We start from the raw sequence: 26,020 nt of genomic DNA, 5'->3' as shown, positions 1-26,020 counted from the left end.
TGTTTGTTAATGTACAATTAGGAAAACTAGGAGTCAACACACTCCTCTTCAGAGTCATTTACAGCAGATTCAAGAAGAGCAGAAGGTTGTCAAGGAGCTGGGACTCTGTCCCAGGACAGAAGACACCTGAAATGGATGGAGAGGCTCAGGGGAGGAAAGAATATGGCACAAACATCTTTCAAAAGATAAACAACTATGCCACAAGAAAACTCAGAGCTAAAACCTCTAACTCTTCATGCAGCATTTTCTTTTCATAATTACAGGCTTGGGTGACTTTGAGGATACATTCTGAAAAAGAAAATCCCTCTGGTTTTAAGTAGGTTGAATACATCAATTCATACAAAATGAGAAGCACCAGTTTGCTTTTCTTGGGGCAATATTGTTTCAAGGGGAAAATGAAGCAGAAGTATTGTTATTGGTGCCAAAGAGCAGTGTGAAAGAGAAGGTGAAAACATTACTGCTGTCAGAATTGGCTATATTTTGAAAAGAGCCCGGAATTAGGTATGTTGTTATCACAGGAGCTGTTCTGACACTGGCCCAGTGTAAGCAGCAAAGCAGAGGCGGAACTTCTCAAGCCATATCCAGGTCATCTGAATTGTATATGTGCCACCTTTAAGCAGAAATTTGGCAGGTAACTATCAGTGTGATTAGGATTGACTATTTTTGATTACTAACTCTTAAAAATTCTGAAAATTATTAATTATTTCACTTAAGAAATCTCCAAAATATCTCCAAAGAACCCAAGCACACACTTCCAATATAAGCACAAAGTATTAAGTGTGTCAGTGCATAAAGCTGGAATCTCACTTTGCAGCAAGAAGTTTTCCATGAATTCAAGGATATGCAAGAAGGCACTCTCATCCAAGTCTTTGTGAAGGTCTATTCTAGAAGACAATTTCACACGGGATGCACTGAACTCAACATAGGGCACACTAGTTGAGGTAACTCTCTTCTGAAACACTGAAGGAAGAGGCAGAGTAGGAGGACAAGTGCTATTTTAAATTACTGGGAAACATTAAAACTAGTGTTAAGTGATACTGGTACCATTTACAGCTCTGGTTCTTTGAAAGCAGGGTGGGAGATGACACAGACAAAAGCCGTGTTTCCAAATTGGGAAGCAGGATATTAAAGTAGCTATGTGAGCCCTGCAGCAAGTCTTTCAGAAAATATATTGAAAGCTATTCCCCAGTTTAATAACTATTTAATAACTATTATTGTTATCATAATATAGCTGGAGTGAAATTAAGGATTAGATATGGGCATTTTCTAAAAATCCTCACTCTTCTGATTCAAACTGAACTTCACTGACGTGAATTTCCTCAATTGCAGTGTCACGATTTCCTACAGCATCTCAGGCAAAGCTTGTAAGTATTTCAGGAAAATACTCACTTGGCTGAGGAATATTACTTAACCCTATTTGAAAGGCATAATTGAGCTTTTCACAATACACAGGACTTCAGATGTTTCTTTCTGAACAAAAACTCCTCTGTCATCACGCACATATACACATAAGTCCTTCCAAATTAATGCTCTTACCTTGTCCTTATTTTCAGAGTCAGAATCCTCAAGTTTGGTCCGAATAACAAAGGGAGTAGATAACCTCAGGAGGACGCGTTCAAATGTGGCACTGATCTTAGGAGAAACTATGTCGAAGCAGTCTTGGAATTTCAGAGTTTTGTGGGTATCACATCTGAGCTGCTTCCTTAGACCTTCTCCCAGCTGAAGAACAAACATGTTTTGATCAAACATCAGGTGAAAGGGGAATGCTCTGCAGAAGGTGCTGATACTAATCCTCAGATCTAAGGGAGACTGGGAAGTTCCCGATGGAAGTGCTTTTGTGATATTTGCATTTTCGTGTTCTTTGATAAGGAAAGTCAGACAGCTGCAATTACCTGGGTTCGTCCCTTCTGAACACAGTTTATCATTAGTGACCTGTTCTACTTCCACATCCAATCGGTAAATTTTCTTTGCTGCTGCCTTTATCATTCCCACCATTGCAAACCCTACAATTTGATGTGGGTGAAAGTAATGAAGCATGAGATTGCCTTCAGGGAGCTCTTTGCATAGGAAAGATGGGGATTCCAGGGTGGCCTGTCTTCCAAATGAAGTTCTAATGTGCTCCAGCAAAGCATCAAAGCCATTGAAGAAGTCTTGAAGGGTCCCACCTACAGCTCGAAGAACTCTTTCATTCTCATCAAAGCAGATATTGAAGAATTCCTCCCCAAATTTTTCTTGCATTTCCTCAAATTTCAGACCTATAGGACAACAAGACACTCATGTCAAATACATGTATCGCTAGTGTGTCACATCATCTCTTTGTTGTTTTTCTCAGTATTTTTCCAAGCGATTAAGAGTGTTTTTTTCACTGTTTATCTACCCATGAAACCACTGTTTTCCATGGTAGTTAGGAATGCCTGAATGGTACCCTTGGATGCCTGAAACACGCTGCTTCATGCTAGTAGTCATTTTTGTCTGCCATTTCAATCCCTCATGCTTTCAGCTACGCATCCTAGCCAGCTAAGTGTGAGGTTTACACTTGTCCTGTCTCCTGTTCCCTGCTGGAAGCCAGAACATACTATCATTTCCCTAATTTTTAACTTTCCTTAAGTGTATTCACATGTAGTCTATTGTGCAAATACACCCAACCAATGGTGTATACCAGCCATTGCTGAAGCAGACATGGGAGAGGTTTCTGCTTTTATAGCTCCTCTTGTTTGTTGTTTCTCAAAGGACCAAGCTCTTACCAGCTTGAATAATGAGTTACTGGAATGCTAGTTTCAGCTTGCACGAAAAGTGCAAAGTGAGACCACCGGCTTTCAATAAGCTGTGCAAAGTCAGTACATTTAAGTAGCTGGTTTTTTTTGTTGGCGGTAGTGGTGGTGGTTTTTTCTACAGACAAAAGACTTTTCTCATTATAGATATGGGCACTGTAAGAAAATAGAAATAAAGAATTGTTACTTTTTTGTTGCCTGAAAAGGAAAACAAAGCCTCACTATTTTGAGCTTCTACATTCATCTATCTTCCAAAAAATCCATGCCCCTTAGAACTTTCTAAACTGCTATTAGTTGAGACAGGTCTGTTATAGCTCTAAATGTCACTTCAAGTCTCCATCAGGGCATTACAAAAGGTTTTGATTTACAGAAGTGATAAGGGTGGTATTGCACAAGGGAAAGAAAATGTCTGTAATGGATGTCTCTGGATATAAATTTTTATCAAAGCCAGCCTTTTTTCTATTTACTTTATAAACTAGAAAAAAAATATATATTTTTGAGATGGTTATTGAACATTTTCTTCTGTCTTATTTTAGGTAGGATATGCTCTGTTAAGTCTCATCTGACACTAACTCTATATCAGGTAGCATAGTTACAAAATTCATCAGCTATATCTGTGTTTTACTAAGCTGTGGTAGAAGAAAAAGAAGTATAAATAAGCTGTATGTGAATTATAAATATCCTGCAAGAAATAAATTACACAGTTACTCCAGTGTATTGAATTTATTAAATTCTAGTGAACCAGTCAAAAACCTTAAAATTGATTCTGAGTTCTAACAGAAATGAAGAGCAACTATCTCATTCCTCAGGGCACAATAGGCCCTTTATTTTAATATGTATTCAGCATGCTTTATAACATTGATAAGATCCCAATGGATCACCAAACTTCTTACTGTATGTTTAGATTACCTGTAGGCTTTACAATTTGGAAGAATAGTGTGAAAAGAGATTTTCATGCCCAAGGGGTATAACAGGACAGAAGTCACTCATCTGTCATTTGCTGACAATAACCTTTGATCATCTCAAGGAAGGCCCATGCACATAGGCAGAGATACAGTGATCAATATTTACAGGGGATTAGTATATTCCATTCCTTTGCAAACCATCTGCAATGAGAGTTCTGTTTGGCCCTTCAACATGATTGATAGCAAATTAAAATTCACAAAATTACATATATAAACAGGACAACATGACAAAGCAATAGGAATAGTTTGGGAAAGTTCATCTGAAGGCCATTACTCATAATGAAATTTGGTCACTAAACTAGGTTATTACAGTAATGTTCCCAGGATCTTTTGTGCCCACAGATGGTCAGATCATCAGCTAAGCCAAAAGAAAGTACCTCTGGTACATAATGCTTGCTAATATCCCAATTCGGAGAACAGCGTGCCAATTACTGACTCATTATTACTACATCAGCATAAAAAAGTAATGTAATATTTTCCATAAAAATTCTCACTATAACCACAAAATAATTAAATTCTAACCCATATCCAATGTCAGCATTGGATATTGGTAACAAGAATTTAAGAAGTTATCGTATTCATGTGTATACACAAACATACATACATGTAAATCTTATTTTTCTGTAGAGTGAACTGTGAGTAGCTTCAAAAGAAGTATGGTTGTAGAAGTGAGCACTCACAAGTCTTTAGCAGGAACATCCAAGGTTGTAAGATTGCAGAGGCGCTAATAGTATGGGAACACAACTATGCAACATTCCTTGCAATAGCATGAATGAAGGAGCTTTCTTTCAAGCATATTATAGCATTACAGTTAAAACAGTAGTTTGCACTATCACCACTGACCAAAACCAGGGTAAGTAGGACTGGTAGCCCAATACCCAAACTCTACTGCTACATAGGTAAGTCTCATCTCACAGTCAATGAAAGGAGCTTTATCTTAGTATTTGGCCTAAGATTTTGTTGACTATCTTGACTAGACTGGCCCATTGTTTGCTCTAGAGGACTGTCTGGTCAGTCTGGACATGACATGTTAACTCCAAACAACATGAATTATCCAATTATATTCAAGTCAATATTCAAGACTACAGGATGTGCCACTACTTTTAAAAACATTCTAGTTCTGAATTGAGTTACACGTAGTACCAGCTGAAATTAGATGAACTCAGAATAGAAAAACGTGTATGCTCAAGCTAGACCAAACTGCTGGTCTGTTTTAGTCAGGAATTTTATCTCTAATAATAGACATGATGAAATGCTGAGAAAATTAAATAAACACAAACAACCTTCTAAAACAAACATCCTGCATGCAGAAATGTGATGAGGAAGACAAGGGCCCATTTGGAATTAAATCTGGCTACAGATGTCAAGGGCAACAAGAAGGGCCTTTTCCAATACATCAGCAACAAAAAGAAAACTAAACACTCCTAATCATTCTGAAAGATCATGGCAATCAGGAAAGGTGCCTGAGGACTACAAGAAAGTAAATGTCATCCCAATCTTCAAAAAGAGCATTAAGAGGGATGCAGGGAACTACAGGCCAATCAGCTTCACCTCCATTCCTGGAAAGGGGATGGCACAGCTCATCTTGGAGGCCATCTCTAAGCATGGGGAACACAAAGAGGTGATCAGGAATAGTCAGCATGGATTCACCAGAGGAAACCTGATTGCCTTCTACACTGAGACAACTAGCTGGACAGGTGTAGGAAGAGTAGTGGATGTTACCAACCTGGACTTAAGCATGTTAAGCAAGTGACACTGCCTGCCTTAATATTCTTACAGGCAAGCTCAGGAAATGCATGCTAAATGAGTGGACAGTGAAGTGGATTGAGAATTGGCTGCATGGCAGAGTTTCAACAGCTGTGATCAGTGGCACAGTTTAGTTGGAGGCCCATAGCTGATGGTGTCCTCCAAATGTAAATACTGGCTGCAATGTTGTTCAACTTATTCACCAATGACTTGGATGAAGGGGTAAAGTGCCTTCTCAGAAAGTGAGAAGATAGTTGGCAGCTGGGAGGAATGGCCAATACACCAAAGCGCTGTGCTGCCATTCAGACAGCTCTTGATTGGCTGGATAGATGGGAAGGGAAGAAACTCAGGAAATTGAACATTGGCAAGTACAGGGTCCTGCACTTTGGGAGGAATAATGCCATGTACCAGTACAGGCTGGGTACTGACCTGATGGAAAACATCTTTGTGGAGAAGGACCTGTGAGTCCTGATGGACACCAAGGACCATGAGCCAGAAAGATGCCCTTTTGGCCAAGAGCCCAGTAGTATCCTGAGGCACATTAGGAAGAATATTGCCAACAGGTCAAGGGAAGTTGTCCTTCCGCACTACTCAGCTCTGATTAGACCACACCTGAGTACTGCAACCAATTCCAAATACCACAGTACAAGAGGGACAAGGAGCTCCTGAAGCGAGTTGAGCAAAGAGTTATTAAAATGATCATAGAACTGGAGCATCACTCATATGAGGACAGGTTGAGGGAAGTGGGCCTGTTTAGCCTGGAGTAGATAAGGCAGAAGGGAGATCTAATCAATTTGTATTTAAAATAAGGATGTCAGGAGAATGGGGGTGAGTCCAGACTCTTCTCAGTAGTGACCATTAATAGGATGAGAGATGATGGGCACAAAATGAAACAAAGAAAGTTCTGTCTGAACACCAGGAAAAAGTTTCTTACTGTAAGGGTGACAGAGCAGAACAAACTGGCCAGAGAGGTTGTATCTCATTCCCTGGAGATGTTTAAAACCTCTCTGGACATGACACTGAATAATGTGCTCAGTATCTCTGCTAGAGCACGGGGGCTGGGCTAGATAGATGATCTCCAGAGGTCCCTTTCAACCTCAACCATTCTGTGATTCTATGATTGTGTCGCATTCAGTTAAAGTAAAAAAAAAACAAAAAAACAAAAAAAACAACCCTTGAATGTTTTTGTATTAGCAGATTTTTGGCATGAATATAATCTTGTCCTAAACAGTCTTTTCAACACAAAGCCAGGTGGCAATTCCAGATTCCAAAGTATAATTTTAAAATAGAAGGAAAAGAGACATTATTTCTCAATAAAAGAAAGAATTTTATGTGTACAGGCTAACAATGAAGTAAGCCTAGTGGCTTCCTTCTTTGTCTGGGGAAAAGTAGGCTGTGGGAAGACCTTATTGCTCTCTTCCAGATTCTGAAAGGTGCTTACAGCGAGAGCGGGGCTGGTCTCTTCTCACAGGTGACAGGACGAGGGGAAATGGCCTCAAGTTGCGCCAGGGTAAATTTAGGTTGGATATCAGGAAAAACTTCTTCACATAAAGGGTTGTGAAGCACTGGAATAGGCTCCCCAGGGAGGTGGTTGAGTCACCATCCCTGGATGTGTTTAAAATCCGTTTGGATGTGGTGCTCAGGGACATGATTTAGCAGAGGGTTGTTAGTGTAGTATGATTAGGTTGTGATTGGACTCAATCTTTAAGGTCTTTTCCAACCTGAGCAATTCTATGATTCTATTCTATGATTCTAGTACCAGTATCTAATTACTGTAAAAAGACTTTGATCTTACTTGATTATCATAATGAATTTATATCATCCTGGAAACTCAGGCAGTATTTTTCATATTATCATTTTACTGCCTTTATTCAAACACAATAACATCATCTTATGCCTTTATGTATGACTCTGACACATCTGTAAAATTTGCACTATACTTCCCTTACAGCATCATCCAGGGCCCCCATAACTTTCATTTCATAAAATAAAAATGAGTTATTGTTTAAAAGTATTCCTCATGCTTGTTCACCATAATACTTGTTTTATTGAATTTTTAATGGGGCATTTTTATACTTGTTAAAGGTGTTAAAGTTTTCCTCCAACAAATTATTGTTAGAAATATTACATTAAAAAAATTGTAATTACTACACTCAGTGAGGACTCAATCACCTGTGCTCAGGCTACCCGTAAAAGATTCTGCACCAAATTACTGACACAGGAAGCTCAACTCAGCTATAAAGAAGAGGCAGCATTCTTTTTCTTTTCCTTCATATAGTACTTTCAGTAGTAGCTTTTTCAGGGCAAAAGCAAATTGCCTGAAGCACGGCAATTACTGTGTTCCCCCCATCGCATCTTGGAAACCTCACTACTTCTATTTGCACAGAGTTTATCAAAGAACTACAATCAGTAAATTGATATTTCCTAAGAATAAGGCAGATACAGTTTGCTTTGTATTAACTCTAGAGATCAAACAGCAGTAAAAACAGTCTAAAATTTGCCTTTGCATTAAATCTATGTCTTTGAATCCACTTTGAGAGGAGAACTTCATTTCTTGGAAAGAATAAAATGGTAACGAAATCTAAAACATTTCCCATGAAATGCAAAATCATCTCTCATAGTTCTTCACATATATAAAAGGCTCAGTTCAGATGATTAAACATATAAATCTAATGTTATAAATACAAAAATCTAATCCTACTTGAAACTTCATTAGGCATCCAAGACATCTACAAAAGGACTAATATATAGTTAAATCTGCCAGGATAAGAGGGTTGTGGAAGACCTATATATTTTTGAAGGTTTAACATAGATACTCCACAGCACCTAAAATAATGACAAGCTCCTACAGTTAGTCAATGAATCATGTCCAAAATGTCTTCTACTTTATAAATAGACTTCTACAAGATGGTAATGTGCATCATAACTTCAAGCTGTTCAATACTGTACTGATAGTTCATCTGCTTTCCAACAATAAATAGTTCTGGTTTGAGAACAGCAAAGTCTAAGGCCATTTGGTATCAACATTTGTCCTTTTCTAATTTAGATGTGTTCATCTCAGTTTTGAAATCACATTAACTATGTGGATTTTGTTTAGATTACTGTAGTGTTGCCATGCAGTGTAATATCTGCTAAATAAAAGGAGCCTTATGTGTAAAGCTTCGACCCCCCTGAGGATGCAGTTCCAAGTATTACTAGAATCCATTAGTCTCTCCAGTCCTCTGGGCCATGTAGCATTTCCTTTTACACCATTTGTAAACCAACAGCTTTAATTATAAATCAAGCTGTGTATCCTAAATTAGTTGCATCCTAATGACTATCTGCAGTTGTTAGCTCAAAGGAAATGGAAAGTGAAACTAATTTATGTGCTTTAAATATATAAGCATTTACAATTTTCAGGCATCTGTTCAGCAGACAGTGTGCCAAGCCTTTGTCCATCTTTTCCATTTACATCACTTGATCTAATCTCATAGTAGGATGAGATCTCTCCTGATATCTTCTTTTCAATGTATTTCCTGTCTTCGCAAATGCAGTTGTTGTCAGCAACAATGTGCCGCTATTTGTTGAATAGTTACCAGAAAGATCTCAAATTTATTCCTTTTTAACTAGAAAATATATTGACATTTTCTTAGTTTCAGAAAGGAAACACAGACATTCCGTTTATACAAATGTACAAAGAACAAAAGACTTTTATGGAATTATGTGGGCTAAATGACGGAATAACCCTGCCGGTTATATCTAGAAATGACATGATTTGCTCAGAATAAAGAAGCCTAGAGCTCATACCTTCTTTGGTAGTGACAAGCAAATTTCACCAAGAGAAAGAGCTCTCTGAATTCATCCCAACAATGAATTCCACCTCCTCCTCAGCATCTCAGGGAGGCTGAATCTAGGTATGCAATTTATCTTCCTGATGGGACAGAGCTATAATGTGGAATTCCACATACCATATCGCCAGAAGATCCAAGAATTCTTGTCTTCATGTCATATCATCCTTCACATGGAAGATACCCAAAAGTTATTCACTTAGTAATGACAGAGGCTCAAAGTTCTCACACCACTAACAGAACAAGATCTAGAAGGTGAGCTTTATTACTAATCTGTAAGTGTAAAATATCTAACAGGAAAACTTTGTACAATGAATTTAAATCCACCTGTGGAGCTAACTCAACTGCCATTGATGTAAACTGTGCATTCTTTAAGGAAAAATTAGGTTTGTAGTTTAAGGTTTTAGAAGCCAGTTTTTTAGAACAGATTAAAAACAATTATATTGCACAAATTAATTAATTGAATAAAAGATGGAAGGAAATGCAGTAGAAATCCACATAATATGCTTGATCATACAAATCTTGTCATTACTCCTGAAATAACTTAAGTTTAACAGCAAAAGTCTGCTCTGAATAGTGTCTAACTAATCAGCTAAAGGCATTATCTGGGTCAACAGAATGAAACATATCAGCATTTATTCACTGAAATATTTTATTTCAAAATGCTCTCTTTGAGGCTAGGATTTTTATTTTGCCCAGTTTCCAACCTACTGTTACTTATTTTTCCTTTGGATGATATGCTTATGAAGGACACTATAAAAAGTATGCATGCACAGTTAAAGAAAGCAGAGCCCATCAAAAGCTGTTGGCACTATTATGAAAAGAACACTGAGTTAAATTAAATATTCCAGTCACAGAAGCTGTCACCAGAAGGGAAAGCTGTACCATTGATCTGGTATCAAACATGGTTCACAGCATTTGAGCATGATGGACGTGGCTCCATTAATTACTGCAGATTAAAGCAGGAATACCTCTATTGATGTCTAGATTTGTAGCAGGAATAACTTACCAAGAAGATGAGAAGAACCAGGCCCTTCCACTGCAGGAAGATGGTATCGTACTTTTGTCATAACTTGACAGGAGGAAAATTCCAGTGTCCATACATGATAAATTGTGTGCATTGAGCTGGGAGTGCAGCATGCAGCCAGCACTGTGCTATGAGCAGTGTGAGCACCAGGACCACAGTGCAAAACGTGCTCACAGTCCTCTAGGCTTACTAATGATCTCAGCATTCACTGTCTTCTGATGAATAAGGAATGCCAAATTACTCTTTTAGAGGCAGTTACAGGGTCAGGAGAGGTGATTTGTGTTGGCATTATCTAATGTAAGAGATCAGGAGGTTGCTGCCAAGCATCTGTAAGAATACACTTCCCTGCAGTCCTAGACAATGAATCCTTGCTACCACTCTTATAAATAACTCGAGTGCTAGATTTGGTTCAACAGTTTCTCTAGCCTCCAACACAGTTAGATTCATTCTTGTCTTCTGTCAGCAATGCCAATTGCTCCAGATACCCATCTCAGTCGTAATGTACTTCTTACACAGAAAATTCTCTCACTAACCCCTATTCAACCAGAAAAATAACTGTATGTGAGAATTAATTATGCAGCCTCCAAAGGAACTAACAGTTACAATGAAAAACTGGTTTTATTGCTCATTGTTACTGCTTTGCTCACATGGATTTTATTATTATTATTACTATTATTATTATTTTTGCTATGAACTCAGATTTTATCTTTAAAAGAAGTGGTTTTCCAAGAGTCAATCCCTGCAAATTTACTTCCAAGAAAACCCATGTTATTAATTCCCAAAGACAGTAACATCCAGATACTGCTTATAAACTGGGATCCCAATGAGCTGATCTGCCCTCAACACAGACTGTGAGGATACCACCGAAAAACCAGCTACACATCACCACTCAGTCATGCTAACAGGTCAGGACTAACATATTGATTTAAAAGCACTCTGAAGCCAAAAGTGTTTGTAACTATTTTTAGAATACATGCATTGTTTCATGGTGAAGTGAGTACTGAAAATCTAATTTGTCAGGGGGTTATTAACAGTATTAATATGTACATGTTATTACATAAAATCATTACTTTGTTTTTGTCCTGCCTTACAATTCATAGCATTTATTTCTGAGAGTAAGTAATCAATCATTTAAAGATGCAAACAAAATACGCCGTAGTTAATCCTGTACATATTTACAATTTAGTGTGTTCTCTTAGTGGCCCAAACATGGAAGGTGCCAAGCACAGCTTCTTCCCACAGCTTTGAACAGCAGCTAAAGGCACTCAGAACCTCTGCAAGATGATAAGCACTCAGAAGGTGCTTATCATCTTGCAGAATACAGCACTTGACAAAGGAAAAAACACTTTGATCACTGAGAAAACATTCATAATAAACAAGAACACAAAAGCTGTTTCACAGAATGCACCACATCTGTTTAACAGTTTGAGATAGAAAAGACTGACACACAAATCAGATAGCCTCAGAAAGGAATTTCTTGTCAGAAGGATTCGGTGGTCCACACTGCAACACTGGTAGACTATGACCTTACATTATTCTCCTGACACAGAAAGTACATCACGTCTTTAATTAACTTATTAGATGATCTTAAAGGTCCCTTCTAAGCCAAACCATTCCCTGATTCTATGATTCTGTGAATTATCATCTAAGGTCAGACTTCAGTCCTATGTCTCCTGTTGAAGAAAGAATTCTAGCTGCATAATGCCATAAAAAGTCTGCAGCTTTATCCTGTATATTACCAGGTCAAAGAGGACTCCCAGTGAACCAAAAATTACATCTTTTGCACCTTCCACCCTAATTTCAGCAGTTTACTGAAGGCTCCAAAGGAAAAGCAAAGAAATTTTAAACATCAGAAGAAGTATAGCCTAAGGGTTAAAGCTTAATCTGTAAAGTTTACTTTAAACAAGGAAGATGGTCATTTTCACAGAAGTGAAATAGTTAAAACAACCCCAAATCAAAAAATTACACTCAGCATCGGGCTCTGCATTGGACTCTGCACTTCTTATACTTATTTTTCTACTGTCAGGAAGGAACACGGTTTTATGGGCAATATTGATAGTAGATGGTACATCCTGCACTGTGTTTCTCCAGCCCTCCATCCATCATTCCTGTATATTCTGAGAGCATCTGTTGTTCTGCAGAAATCCTTCAACACTAATTGAGACAATTCCAAGACTCACGCCTGCATAGATGCAAATTTACTCTGACTTAAAACCTTTAAAAGTCCCACATTCAACAAAAAGTCCTGACATCAACACTCTAAAACACAATGCACCTCCACTGAAAAATCATTCTAGATTGCCTTAAAGGCACAAAATATGTGTAGAAAAGGACATGATATATCATTTACTTATGCAGCTGCTTACTTCCTGAATTTTCTTCATTGGAACAACAATGCCTTGGTTCTTTGTTGGTGATAAGATGGTCAATAAACTTTTCAAATGAAGTAAACAAATTCCCTTAAAAAAATTGCGTACCAAGTACATTAGCTGTACACTGGAGAATTCCTGAGACATCTTCAGTTTCTTCATTGCCAGCACAGTCTGTGTAGGTGCATCTGTTTGATATATTGTGAAAGTTCTTCTCTGCATCCCTGTACCTAGAATAAAAAAGTAAAAAAATATATATCATCTCTTTATACAAATGTAAGATAAATAAGTTTCAGAAATGGTAATAAATGACGTGGCTAGCCCCCCCATCTCTTCCCTCTTCCCATCAATCCCTTTCATACATATTCTCACACAGATGACAGTGGATTAATAGCATGTGGCATTATACTAGAATCTGGAATATTATCTCCAGTGAGAATAAATACATGAGAAAGAAGGTGTTTCCAAAGGGTTCAGGCATGAGGGAAGAGTATCAGGCATATCTGTCACATGTCATCCCTGCTGCGATACTCTAACAAAGTTGTACAGCAAACTCCAAGCAAGATGCTTATGAGACAATGGAGAATAACTAATAAGAAGAATAAATCTTCTTTGTCACATTACATTAGCAATGCAAGAACAAAACCTAGCTTTCTCTGAGGATTATCTTCTGAAGAGATGAAATTTGTGTTAAAGCCTGCTAGAGAAAAATTAAAAAGAATCCCACCACTGCTGAAATGTACAGAGCTGTGCTCAGGCCAACAGAAAGGACTGACATCTAAATTATTCTGTTTGATTTAGCTTTGCTGCATTGTTTTTCCTTAATTCAACGGAAACAGAACAGAAGCTCATACTACATTTAAAACAAAGCTTTATGCAGGTGATAATGAAGACAGAGGACAATACAAGTGAAGAAAATATTACAGCAGAGTGACAATGCTCTTGGCAAAATATGCAATTGATTTAGCTCAGTGCTCAGAGAAAAGATTTTTTAAATGAGTATTTTATTAACAGTTTTGTTGTGCTTTCACACTTTGTTTATACTTCATAAATCATGAACAGCACTAAGGACTGGACTTCTCATCTGATCATGTCCTGAAAAGCCCAGAACCTGGTTTGCCAGCACCTGTGGAAAAGGCTATGATGGATTCAGAGCTGCCCATCAGGTTACTCCAACAACAAACTGGTCTTCCATGTGGAGCAAAGCAAAGGCTGATAGTACGCTCTACAGTGACCATTCACAGAGGCCCCTGGTGACACCAGGCCATGCCAATAGACAGCAGTCCTTATCCTGCTTCAGCAGCAGGCCACATCCTGTGCCAGTGCCAGAGCTCGAAGTCACAGCCCAAAGCCACAACCAAGCAAGAGATCAGGCCTCTGCAGGCTGCATCACAGGCTTCCTGGAATGGCACCACAGTCATTCCTCACCTCTGCTCTTGAGGAGAACAGGGGATTTAATAAACATTTATGGTCTACAGGGTGTCATTACAAAGGTACTGTCTATGGGGCTACATGGGCCTCTGTGAGGAAAGGCTGGGTCTGCCCCATACTGAGCACGGCTTGAGCCCAGCAGCATGTTGATTGTGCCTCTGGGAAAGCATGTTTAATAAAGGGCAAAAAAACACCTGGTAATGTGAGGAATGAGACAAAAGAGTGTGAGAAACAACAGCATCAGCAGCAGAGGCAGCAAAGGAGGATGGGTAGGAGGTACCCTAGGCACTGGATCAGATATTCCCCTGTGGCTGGTGGAGGACTCCACTTTGGAGCAGGGGGATATGCCAAGGAGTGTCCATGCTGGAGCAAAGCAACGGAGTGTGCGGAGTTAGAAGAGGAGCTGTTATGAATGACCTCAGCCCCCACTGCCAATGCCCTCCATGGTTCAGAGGGAGGAAGGAAAGGAGGCAGGGATAAAGGAGTGAGGTTGAGCCCTCCACAGTGCGTATAAGGGCAGCACAAATATAAGACATCTCCTATAGACAGATTCTACTTTCACTGTGATTTACTTAAACCTATACAAGTGTTCAAAAACTTGAGTCAAAGTGCATTGTAAATCACAGGAATTACAGGTTTCCAGAGTGTCCTGTTCTTAAACTCTGTCCATTGAAATAAGAATATCTAAACCATATGTGGCCATAAATTATAGGCAGCATTGTTTTTGCACATATGCTTTTCACAAGGCTCTGTCTCACCCACTGACGTCTCTTGACATGAGGCTTCACAATTTTTTCACAACTGAAAATATTAGCAGCCAGGTTTCTCCCTTTCTTTGTCCCATGATGGACATCATAATTACCTGCCAGGACTGGCTCCCTTCTCTTGCCCTCAGGTGCTATCCAGCCATGCTAACATTGCAAAAGTCACCTACCAAGCTAGGGCTCCCTTTGAATTTTAACCAAATATTGAGAAACAAGCAAAGGAAATTTCCTTCAGTGCACTGAGCTTCAAAACAATGTCATAAATCCTAAAAAGTCCCTAAATGCAGCTTGAAAAAAACTTCCCTTACATCTTGGTAATTGAATTCAGAGGACAGCATTCCTCATTTGTCACATGGCACTGCCATTTAATGGCTACAGGCATGCATTCATTGTATTCTGTTGGAAATGTGAGCTGTCTGCAAAAACCAAATACTTGTGTAGGAGAGGTTGTAAGGAGATTATTTTGATCAATGAAAGAATGTCTCAGGTTTTCATGATGACTGTTGCTATCACTTTATTTAACTCCTCAGTTATCTCTTAATTTTCTTAATAAACTCTTAGGAGGTGATTTTCTGCCCTGCCGTGCTTCCACCCACACAAAAAAAAACAAGTATATAACCATACATGTGTGCAGCAAAAAATTATGTAAAATTTTGCAAGACTGGTGCCTCAGCTCACAGAACAAGTAATTTTTCCAGAAATCTCATTTGGCTCTATGAGAAGCAAACTGGAGTAGATCTTAAACTTTTATAAAAAGATTCCCTATTCTCCTCAGACAAGAAATGTCACTGTTAATGAAGCAATCGTGGTGTGATGGGATTGCACAGAAAAAGGACTGGGCAGCAGTTTATCACTAATATCCATTGTATGTGCTGCTACTCCAGAGCTTCCCTAGCAGTTTGTAAGGAAAATTAAAAAGCCAGTCAGCCCAGGCTGTGACTTTGAAAGCATAAAGGAAAGCACTTCCATACACCTTTCACTACCTCAAATTGACACTTACCCAATAACTTGATGCTCAAAATACTGCAGTGTCCTTTGAAGAGTTTGCTGAATTGTCTGAGGCTATGGAAGAAAAAAAAAAAAAAATCATAAGATTAGGGAAGTGTGGCACAGTCTAAATAACATATCTTCCAACACACTATTTAATTCTCCAGCTTTACTCCTCCTCATCATCCACCTGCCAGGTGCCAATCATAGCAACAGAAATATTATTCATTTCTAGTATCTTAGTTCTTCATTTAATAGGAATTAATTTAAAAATGAGATGCAAGATTTATACTGCTTACAAAACTATTTGTCCACAACAAAGTAACCACTTCACTATTAGCTCTCGCTAACTATCACCTGCCAATTATCTCATTACTTTAAAATAATTAATTTTAAATAGTCTGCAAGTAAATCCTATAATTTTCTGATAAACATATCTCCAGGAAAAGGCATAGGGTCTTTAAACTTTCTATGCTCCATAGAGCATTTTACATTAAAGAATATTATAAAGACATAATTTATTTTGGCTTACTTTCCTAGCAAGCCATAATTCTTCCACCATCTTTTAAATCATCTGAATGCTCGAGTTCATTCAAAGAAAATCATGACATGCTTCAAGCATTTTGATGTTTTTTCATTTTAGTAGGTGTTCACCAAGCAAACAACATATGTGCATAACTGTGTTTCATTGTTAATGCTACCATAGTGTTGACCAAACAAAGCACTTCTACTACTGGTACTGCTGTTGTTCCTATTATTTATAGGAACTGCTGTTGTTCCTATTATTTATAGGAACAACAGCAGTTGTTATTTATATATTTTTATATATATGTTTATTATATTTATAATGCCTGAGAAATCATTGGATAAATCAAGAAAATGTAAAATCCATGTCAATCTCTTTAGAATTTTCCAAGTAATTTATGACTCTATTTATCACTCTTCCAAAATTACCAGCATGTACCAAATCTGAAGTTTTTCACCTGTACATTTTATCTGGTGACAAGCAGACAAAGGTACCCAATTTGAATTTAAGTATCCTTTAAATATCCTTCCTTCTGTACCATAGTCACAGGGAATTTTGGTAAGACTCAGCAGCAGCACCAGACACACAAATTTTAGAGATATTTAGTATTTCTTCACCTTTTAGAAATGACATGTAATTGCTTTAGAAAGTAACAGCCAAACAGCCCAATAATTTTAGCTATTTTGTTCTTGAAAAAATATCACTTGAGATTTCATTCAAACTACCATCATCTTTGAAAGTCTCAGATTTTTCCAACTGCTGTACAGATTCAGCAGTTCACGACCTGACCTTTCTTCCTACCAGTTGCCTGTGAGTTGGCAGAAGGAGGTACCAAAAAAAGCATTAAAAAAGATTATGCAAGGTTTGTGCAATTGTAAAAACTTCTTTTTTAACGTCAAATTGTAGGACTTTGTCTGTCCATTGGGATTCAAATGTGTAGAAATGTGTACACTTACAAAAATAAGCTGGAATAGATGTAAACCTTGAAAGAGATATATTCTTTTTTTTAATATTTGTGTCAAATAAGTCCTTCTCCATTCTGCAAGAGCTGTTTCCTGTGATAAAAAATACTTTTCACTGTTCCCCAGCCTTCTTTTCAAAGAATGAAACCCCTTCCCAAACAAGCATAATTAGTACCCTCCTCACAAGGTTACAAATAATTAGAACCCTCCTCACAAGGTTACAAAGCCTGTTGTCAAGGCATCCTCACACCACTTTGTCAGATGAATTCCATTCTTCCTCAGCAGTCCCTGCTCCTCAGAGACCAAAGCCCTTCCAGCAATACCAGCCACAGAGGCTGCCTAACAAGATGTATGGACTCCAATCTGAGTCTTTCCCACTTATCAGCAGGATCAAACACACCCCAGCTGAGCCCCACACCTTTTGCCCTTGACCTCAAAGACAAGTAGACACTTGTGATATTCTCAAGGGCTCGCCCGGCTGTATCATTAATGCCCACATGGATGAGCAGCAGAGTTCACTGTCCCAACACCAGATGAGCCTTGGCAGCCTACTTGCAATACCGTGTCTGAGCTCCTGGCAAGCAGCATGCCTCCTGAGGCAGCAAGGTAGCTTGGCAGATAAATTTCTCCTCAGGAGACAGTTTCTGATAACTGCTATCCTCCTTTCCTTAGAGCCTTTAACAGTGGAGGCTCAGTTGGCTCTGATGCCTCGCCACAAGATATCACCTCTCCCCAGAGTACTTATCCCTGCTCTGTAACTGCTGAACTGTAGTTCATGTATGAGAAAAAGGGTTCTCTGTTTTCTGTCAGGAGTAACACAACACCGGTCTCCCCCATCTCAAGAGTTTCCACCCTTGCCCCTTGATGTTGTCTCTAGTTGTCAATCCTTCATGGTGACACGGGGCTCAGGTTCTTGGCTCTGCAAGGCCTCTGAAGAACTGTTCATCCTCCATGACAACAATACCTGCTCACCCTCTCCTGCAGCTCCTATACCTTGTAACTCAACACTGAAACCAGAGCAGGCCACTACTGCACAGTAGCAGGCAGTAGCAGGTGCCATGGCACCTCATCATGGCAGCAACTGTAACTCAGCCATATGCCTCTGTTTGTGGTGCCCAGCCTGTAGGATGCACTTGGAGAGAAATCTACCCCTCTCACTAGATCTCACTCTGCTCTCGTGCAAAACTGAATCAAGACCCGAAGCTAGATTAGTAATACCTTCAGGGGTGTTTTCAAGACTAAGTGGGGAAAATCTTCATTAATGTATTTGTCTAAATGATGTATTCAAGGTTTTTTTGTTGTTGTTTAACTCAGACAACTTACTTTGAAAAGGAATTCTAGTTTAAACATGCATCATCTGAAAAAAAGATTAGATTAATTTAATTACACCTATTTTATAAATGTCTTTCCTTGGGCAATCAAATATAAACTTTCCAATCTCTCCTCAGAGAAAGAAGGCTTTAACCTCTTCCCTGACCATTTCCTTTTACCTCTGAAATGTTTCTCATTTAATTGCAACACTTTTGGAAAGAAACAGTAGGACTCATTTGCCCAACTGTATGTACCCAAAGTGATACACTTCTTTGTACAGTTGGCAACTAATAAAAGTCTAAGGACTCAGTCTTCAGAAATATCTGTGTCATTTGCCTAAGAGGATGTTGACCAATTGCTTTAGACTTGCACATCTTTTTGATGTTTAGGTGTGCACAGACAAACCCCACCATGAGGTGACAGTACTAAACAGAGTATCCTAGATGACACTGCTTAAGTTTACAAAAATACAATTTCATATTCTCCATCCCATTCCTTTTGCATCTTATGATGACCAGACAGTACTAGAGAAGAAAGGAAGTAGGAAATGGGCATGTCCAAGCCAAATGAGCAGCTAGAAGCCAAAAAAGCAGCTAGATACAGCTTCTCCTTAATCCTAACAAGGCTTCAGAGACTTTTTCTGGTAAAAGCTAAGTGCCTCCTAGCTGAGCCTCAGAAGTGCTTCAACAGTCCTGCTCTTAAAAACTTGAGTGCTAAAAATTTTAAACACGAATGCTGAAGCACTGAAAAGCATAATAATCTCAGCTAGAAACCACTTCACTTCTATTTGAATTTCTTCAAGGAACTCTGTCAGGTCAAGGGGCCCCTTCAGACTCCTTGTCTTAGGGAGCTGTGTGTTACTTCTGGAGGCACAGCACTTCTGCACGCAGGAGGGGTGAGCTACTGTGACCTCAGCCAAACCAGAACATCCATGCTGATAGCTTTAAGTGTTTTAAATTTGTAGTCTTCAATCACTAACTCAGCAGATGTGTAAGGTTTTAATTGAGGGTTTCACTGCTGAGCTGTCATTAATGAAAAACACTTATTTTTTTGTATTTCAAAAACAATTCTAGTGAAGTTTCTGTGCTTAGATGATTACAGACCTCTAAGCACACTTGTACCTAGACAACCTGGAAGGAAAAATAGTTTCATTGCCGTTGATTTTTTTCTTTAATATTTAACCCAGGATCATGAAAGTGGTTGAAATCTGTTCTTTCTCTATCCTTCTGGTTGGAACAATATTGATGTTAAAGAGGCAGTAATCAAAGAGGCTTCAGCTGAGGACAAACATTTATCAACATTTCCAAAATGCCAGGCTTGTGAAGATAAGTACTGAAATTGCTGCAACGAGGAAAAACAGAACTGAGAAAGGAAAGGAAGGCTCTTTTGGCATCTGACAATTTTCTGATGATGCAGAAAGGAGGAAGGCTCCCTAGCAGGACCTGGATCCCTCTCTATCCCCTTCCTAATAGGATGGAATGAAAGGGCATAGACCAAAATCAAAAGCAGACATGCAGAACCCCAACACAATGAACCATTTGAGAATTCAAAAAAATCCATCTCTAGTGGTGCTTACGATAATTTGGAAAAAAATATTTGTTTTATTCTCTAGCTTTTTAACTTTTAGGATACACTCAGTTTTCTTCTCTGTAACTGTGAAAATCAGCTTCCTGCTTCCAGAATTTTGTGTTTTATATAAGAGCACCAACTGCCTGCAGATCACCACAAGTAGCACCCAATTTTCTATCAAGAGGAGAAGATGCAGACCCCCCCAGGAGGGGAGTGTGTGGAGATCCAGAGTGGGATGGCTGACAGCTGGATGCAAAGCGTGCTGCCCGACAGCAGCACACCATCACCCGGACATGAGGAGAAGGTGCTGCACCAGGACTCTGTATTACTAAGCATCTAAAGCTGAGAGCATTCTTCTCCTCAGTTCATACAAGCTGGGGTATTCTTCACAGACAAATATTTGTTCACATCAGAGGAAACAATTTAATAAATTACACTGAGACCAAGTATTTTATCCCCTATTATACCATGGCAATAACAGCGCAAACACTCTGAAGAAATAAAAGTGCTAACTAATAATTAGAAATTATAATTCCTGTATCCCCAGCTGCCTTTCAACTAGAAGCATCGCAGACATTATGGATGGAAATTGCCTATTAGATCATCCAGTCTAACTCCTTGACAGTGAAGGATAAATATCTCAGGGTGCTATCCATTATAGTAGCGGCTGGGATCATTTTGTTCATCTGTTGAATTTCAGCCATGTCTCGGATGGTTAGAAGATCTGTTCCGTGCTGCAGGAAGAAGACATTCAGTACGTGAGGACATGACAGCAATCTACCTCTCATGATACCTGTTTATCTTTGAAAGCAACTCATACCTACTGCATAAAATCGTTGGTGCTACGCTAGGTGGGAAATGAGAAGCTCTACATGTCAATGCTCCTCAAGGAATTTCTTCTGCTGGAATAGGACAAGCCCAATGTTCTCAGCATCATTGGGCCTAATTTTATACACCAAGCTGCAAATGTGCTTTGAGCCCTGTGATTGAAACACAGATTTTTTTGTCTTCATTTTGAAACAGAGTTTGCAGTCATATCTAGAAAGAATTTGGATATGAGACAGAACTATAGCATAACATATAGCCCTAAACATTAGCACAAGAAGGAAAAGCAAAGAGGGCTTATCTGCTGACTTTCCAAGTTTCACCAAGGCTACATTGAACTGCTGTAAAGTGGTACCTCTGCTGGAGCAGTTGTGAATGAAGGATATTCACTCTCAGTTTTATGTAGCTGTGACTGCACACTGCAATTTAGGGGCATATATTGACGTGGTCTCTGCTTCCAGGACACAAAGATGCCTGCAAAGTATGAATGTTTTCTAAGAAATGCTTTTTCCAAGCACTGAAAAATTGAGATTTCAGTCCAGGTCTGCACAAACATTAAGAAAGCATCCATCACTGTGGTTGGGTCTGAGTACTGGATGTAAAATGCTCAAGTTCACCCCAAACAGAACTGAACTGAGGTCAGTAAAAGCTGAAGTCCTTTGGGCACAGCTAAATTGTTTTTTAAAATATTTCATTTGCCATGGCTGAAATTCCCTTGCCCAAGATTCTTAGCTACCAATTCAATTCAACAATTCAAAGTTTCAGCAGTGACACCATTAATAGCCCACACAATAACTTTAGGGGTAGTCTTCAGGTTCTTTTTTTTTTTCCCCATTGTCAGGAAGAAGGCTGTATTCAAAAAAGACAATTCTTAAATTCAAACTATTTGGCAGCAGCCAGTAGCAGCTTCCTCACAAGAAGTTTAATTGTCTTCATTCGAGCCTTTAAAGGATAGTGGGAATAATTCTGCACGAAGAGAGAAGTATACTAGAAGCGATTCCCACTTAATAATGTTTATAGTTCGAGAGATTTGTTGCATGGGCCATTCAGAAAATAAAATGGACTAGAAATGTAAGTCAGCCTAATGCTGTGTCATGCTGTAATTCTCTTTCCAGAAGGATCAGCACAGTGCTTCGGGGTACACAGCCTCTTCTGAACACGTGCCCAGGTACTCTCAGCTCCTTCAGGGTAATCTGTGCCCCTGAGATGGGAGCAGAGTATCTGAGTTTTCAAACCAGTGGCAAATTATTCTTTTTTTTTTTTTTTTTTCTGGTTTTGATTCTATTTTCAGCCTGGGATTGGATACAAGTCAAGATGGAACTGGAGCAAATGTGAAAATTGCTGCAAGGAACTAGAGTTTAGTGAGAAAATAAATGGCATTTCTGAAGAATAAAACCACATCCACCAGTGCCAGGATATCATTCCCACATAGCAGAGCCCTTACAGGCAGAAAAATTGATGTTGATAATTTACAGCTCGTAGCATCATCATCTCTAGTTATAATCACTCAAAATTTATGTCATTGTGGGTGTAAAATTCATCCTTTAAAATAGAACACAACAATAAAGCTAGAATTAAAAGAAAACTATCGTTCAGTCTGCTTGTGACATGCATTTGGACATGTATTGTGCTGTGCATTGCACCAAGCAGCTGTGTTTGGTCCCAGAAAACACCGTCTGCACACCCAGGTGCCAGGCATGGTCACCCTGAGCCTTTGGGCTGCGATCCTCAGCCCTCTTGCTGCAGCTCCCTGTGCACAACAGCGGTCAGTGGGATGCGGGCTGCAGTGTGCGTGGTGCAGCTGCAGCCACAAGTTGCCCCTCTCCTTGCATTGGCTGCACCCTGCTCAGCAACACCCATATAGGATGCGTGAGGAGCACTGCTCACCTGCCTCACTGCCGCAAACTTTTCACCAAGTTGTGCAGCTGCTCTGGTGGAGAGAGAAGCCCTCCATCCTCTCATCTCTGGCTGTTAAATAGAGAGGGTTGGGGAAGCAATTCTAAATGGGTGGTGTTTTTCATTCAGCCGTCCAAATATGTCGGGAAACCTTTAAGAATCACCAGGAATGTAAAATCACCCTGTGGTGACTCAAGATCGGATCCCTCCATCCTCTAGCATAACAACTGCAGGAAAATCTCTGACGACACATTTGAAACAGAAGTTGGAATAACACGTGTTGGAAGGTGCTGGAAGCTGTCCTCCCAGAGCAAGAAGAGGGGCTGGGTTACAATCTGCAATGTAGAGCTTCACTTTTTAACTTTTTCTCCCCATTGTTTTTCAAAAAGCAGTATTTGCACAGTCACACCACAGCTAAATTTGAGAGCAGCACTGCAAGTGATACACGACGCAATTTCCACTGACTGTACAGCCGTACCCATGCTCACGAATGCACTGCACAGGAGATGCTTGTATTTTCATGCACTCTTTGGCACTACCACTTCTAAGGGCCAGCTTGCTCGCACAGCCCCCTGCTGCTCTGCTCCCTGCTACTGTGCAGCTCCTTCAGCCTGAAGGCTCCTTCTTGCGGCTCACATCAAGGCTCTGCACATCCCAGAGCAACGCTCGGCAGCCCCTGCTCCTGTTGAATTGAAGCAACATCACCCCTGAGCTCCCTGCACACATCTCTGCAGCATCAGACACACACAGAGCATTTCTATCAGTGGAGATACAGAGAGAAATTTTGACTCAGCGTCTCAATCCCAACCGTGACCAAAGAAAAGAACAAAATTAAGAATCAGCATCAGGAACCTGTAGCACCCTTCAACTTTGCAAGCACTGGGATGGAAATGAAGTGCTGCCACATTAAGGCTAAAATGCACATGCTGAGTTACTGTAGGCAAGATCTATAGTATATATATTCACACACACTCATACATGCATTAGTGCTTCCATACTTAAGAGAGATCTTCATAGAATTACGGAATGAAGACATACCTACATCTGTGTAAAAGTATTAGAGTTGTTCACTCAAAAAGAACAGTTGTAAATGCACCCTTACAATTTGCCTTTAAATTTTAAAAATAAGGGCAATGACTCTCATATGGCACTAATTGTACAGCCAGTGTCAGTTTTTAAGTTCCAACTGAAGTTATTCCTGATTTAGATCAACAGATGTGAGAAAAAGATCAGATTCTGAGTGTCAGACAGATGGCAGCCGGACTTGTTGCATGAACACATATATTCAGCATCACAGAAAAGATTCTCAAAAAGATTAAAAAAGGCACCAAAACAACAAAGCACCTGAAGAGTAATGTGTTGGAGTCAAGAACGAAAAGACGAGAAACCAATTCCTTTCTTGTACCAGGATGGCACCATTGTGATATTTCCAATGTGAATGCCACTGAACTGATACCAAAATGTGTAAGGTAGAATGAAGCAGTAGTTACAGTGCCAAGATAATAAAAGGAATTTGGGAACATTCTATATCGTATGAATCACATATTGAAATCAACAAAAATAAAGATTGTTACAGCAGTAAGAATTGCTATAGTTATCTGCTAAGGAAACAAATGGAAAGCATTCCTTGGGACATGGTGGTGAGGTGGGATGAAATTTTTGCATTCTTAGCTACAGTTTCCCCAGGAGCAGAAAGGAAGGAGGACTCAGACCAACCGAAGTTTTCTCATCTCTCAACTCACGGAATGTGTGTATTTTTTCAAACAAATTCAACAATGAATGAAAGCTGTAAAGCTGTAGTTGTCTTTTATTGCTTTGGGAGGTAACAGCCAAAGGGAAAATGCAAACACTGAGGTTATCTAAAAATACTACACTGAGCTACTTCAGAATACTTCCAATATTTCGGGTAACACATGCTCTAATTATACCCCTGCATCATTATCAAATTAAATAGCTTCATTTTTCGGTACTAAAACAAGGCAAGTCATCTGAGATACCATCTATTAATTTCAGCATGACAAGCCCAGGTTCCCAGTGGGGAGGTAAAAAATCAATGGGAAAGAGAAGTCTTGGCTGGAAGCGGACAGCTGCCGGCTCGGTTATGCACCGCTAACTTTCCCCATTAGGCAGCCTGGCTGCTCAGATCCAGCCTGTTCGAGCAAGGAAACAGAAAAGAGGAATGAAAAGCAAAACACACCGACAGCAGATGGATGAGATTCAGAAGTCATCTCCAAAGCTGAGTAAGAAAAAGCCGAAAGGATACTGCAATGCCACCAAATTCAGCAGATGTGACTGCCGTGCAGATTAGGCTACTTGTTGCAGTCTATGTTCTATACCTGAGCACGTTAAGGTATCTCGACAAGCAAAAAGCGTTCCCTTACAGCTGGAACTTCCTGAGGAAAATGTAGTGATGGTCACAGAGACAGTACTGTAACACAGCGCTGGAGAATGAGTTCCTATTGCACACACAGCCAGCGCAGCTCCGGAGCTGCTGACTGCAGTCACCCACATCAGTGCCCGCACACCTCACGCATTCAGCACCAATTCTGTTCTTTGTGGCACACGCACTGCTTCGTTGCCTCTCAGCTACAAGTGCAGCTGGAGACAAAGCCATCAATCACAGACCACAGAACACCCTCAGACTGCTCTCTCTAGAATGCTGGAGCATCGGAGAGGCAGAGAAATCTGTTGCTGCAGAATTTCTGAGCAGAACACAAAAACTTTCTTTTCGTCTTGTTCAGCAAGGAAAAACCCTACAAAAAAAACCCTGCCACGCAAGAAGTTCACATCTCCTCTGTGGTAAAGAACGGGCATACTACGCATATACAGACGTGCATAACTTTTCCTACAGAATTGCTGCTAACACCAGCTGGCAATAAGCACTTCATGACATCAGATCCTAAAGCCGAGAACTCGGCTGGAAGAGCGGAGCGGGGCAGCGTATGCCTCCCGCCGCGGCTGCCGAGCCCTCTGCCGCATCCCACCGCCCGAGCGGGCCGGGCAGAGGCCGGGGAGCTCCGCACATCGCCCCGGGGCTCGGGCGC

The 26,020-nt window shown here is 39.8% G+C and overlaps 1 protein-coding gene across 1 annotated transcript in view; it reads right to left on the bottom strand.

Annotated features, from left to right (window-relative positions):
• Positions 1 to 1,275: 1,275 nt before the first annotated feature.
• Positions 1,276 to 26,020, bottom strand: part of GUCY1A2 (guanylate cyclase 1 soluble subunit alpha 2) — a 90,495-nt gene continuing 65,750 nt past the window's right edge. Inside the window, exons 5-7 of the mRNA XM_019612084.2 lie at positions 15,901 to 15,962; positions 12,814 to 12,935; positions 1,276 to 2,255 (exon numbers count right to left, since the gene is read on the bottom strand). Of these exons, the coding sequence (XP_019467629.1) occupies positions 1,414 to 2,255; positions 12,814 to 12,935; positions 15,901 to 15,962 (1,026 nt within the window). The 3' untranslated portion in view covers positions 1,276 to 1,413. The remainder of the gene's footprint in view (positions 2,256 to 12,813; positions 12,936 to 15,900; positions 15,963 to 26,020) is intronic.

Source organism: Meleagris gallopavo, chromosome 1 (genome assembly GCF_000146605.3).
Source record: "Meleagris gallopavo isolate NT-WF06-2002-E0010 breed Aviagen turkey brand Nicholas breeding stock chromosome 1, Turkey_5.1, whole genome shotgun sequence".
Classification (NCBI taxonomy): domain Eukaryota; kingdom Metazoa; phylum Chordata; class Aves; order Galliformes; family Phasianidae; genus Meleagris; species Meleagris gallopavo.
This window is presented reverse-complemented; position numbering and strand designations above follow the sequence as displayed.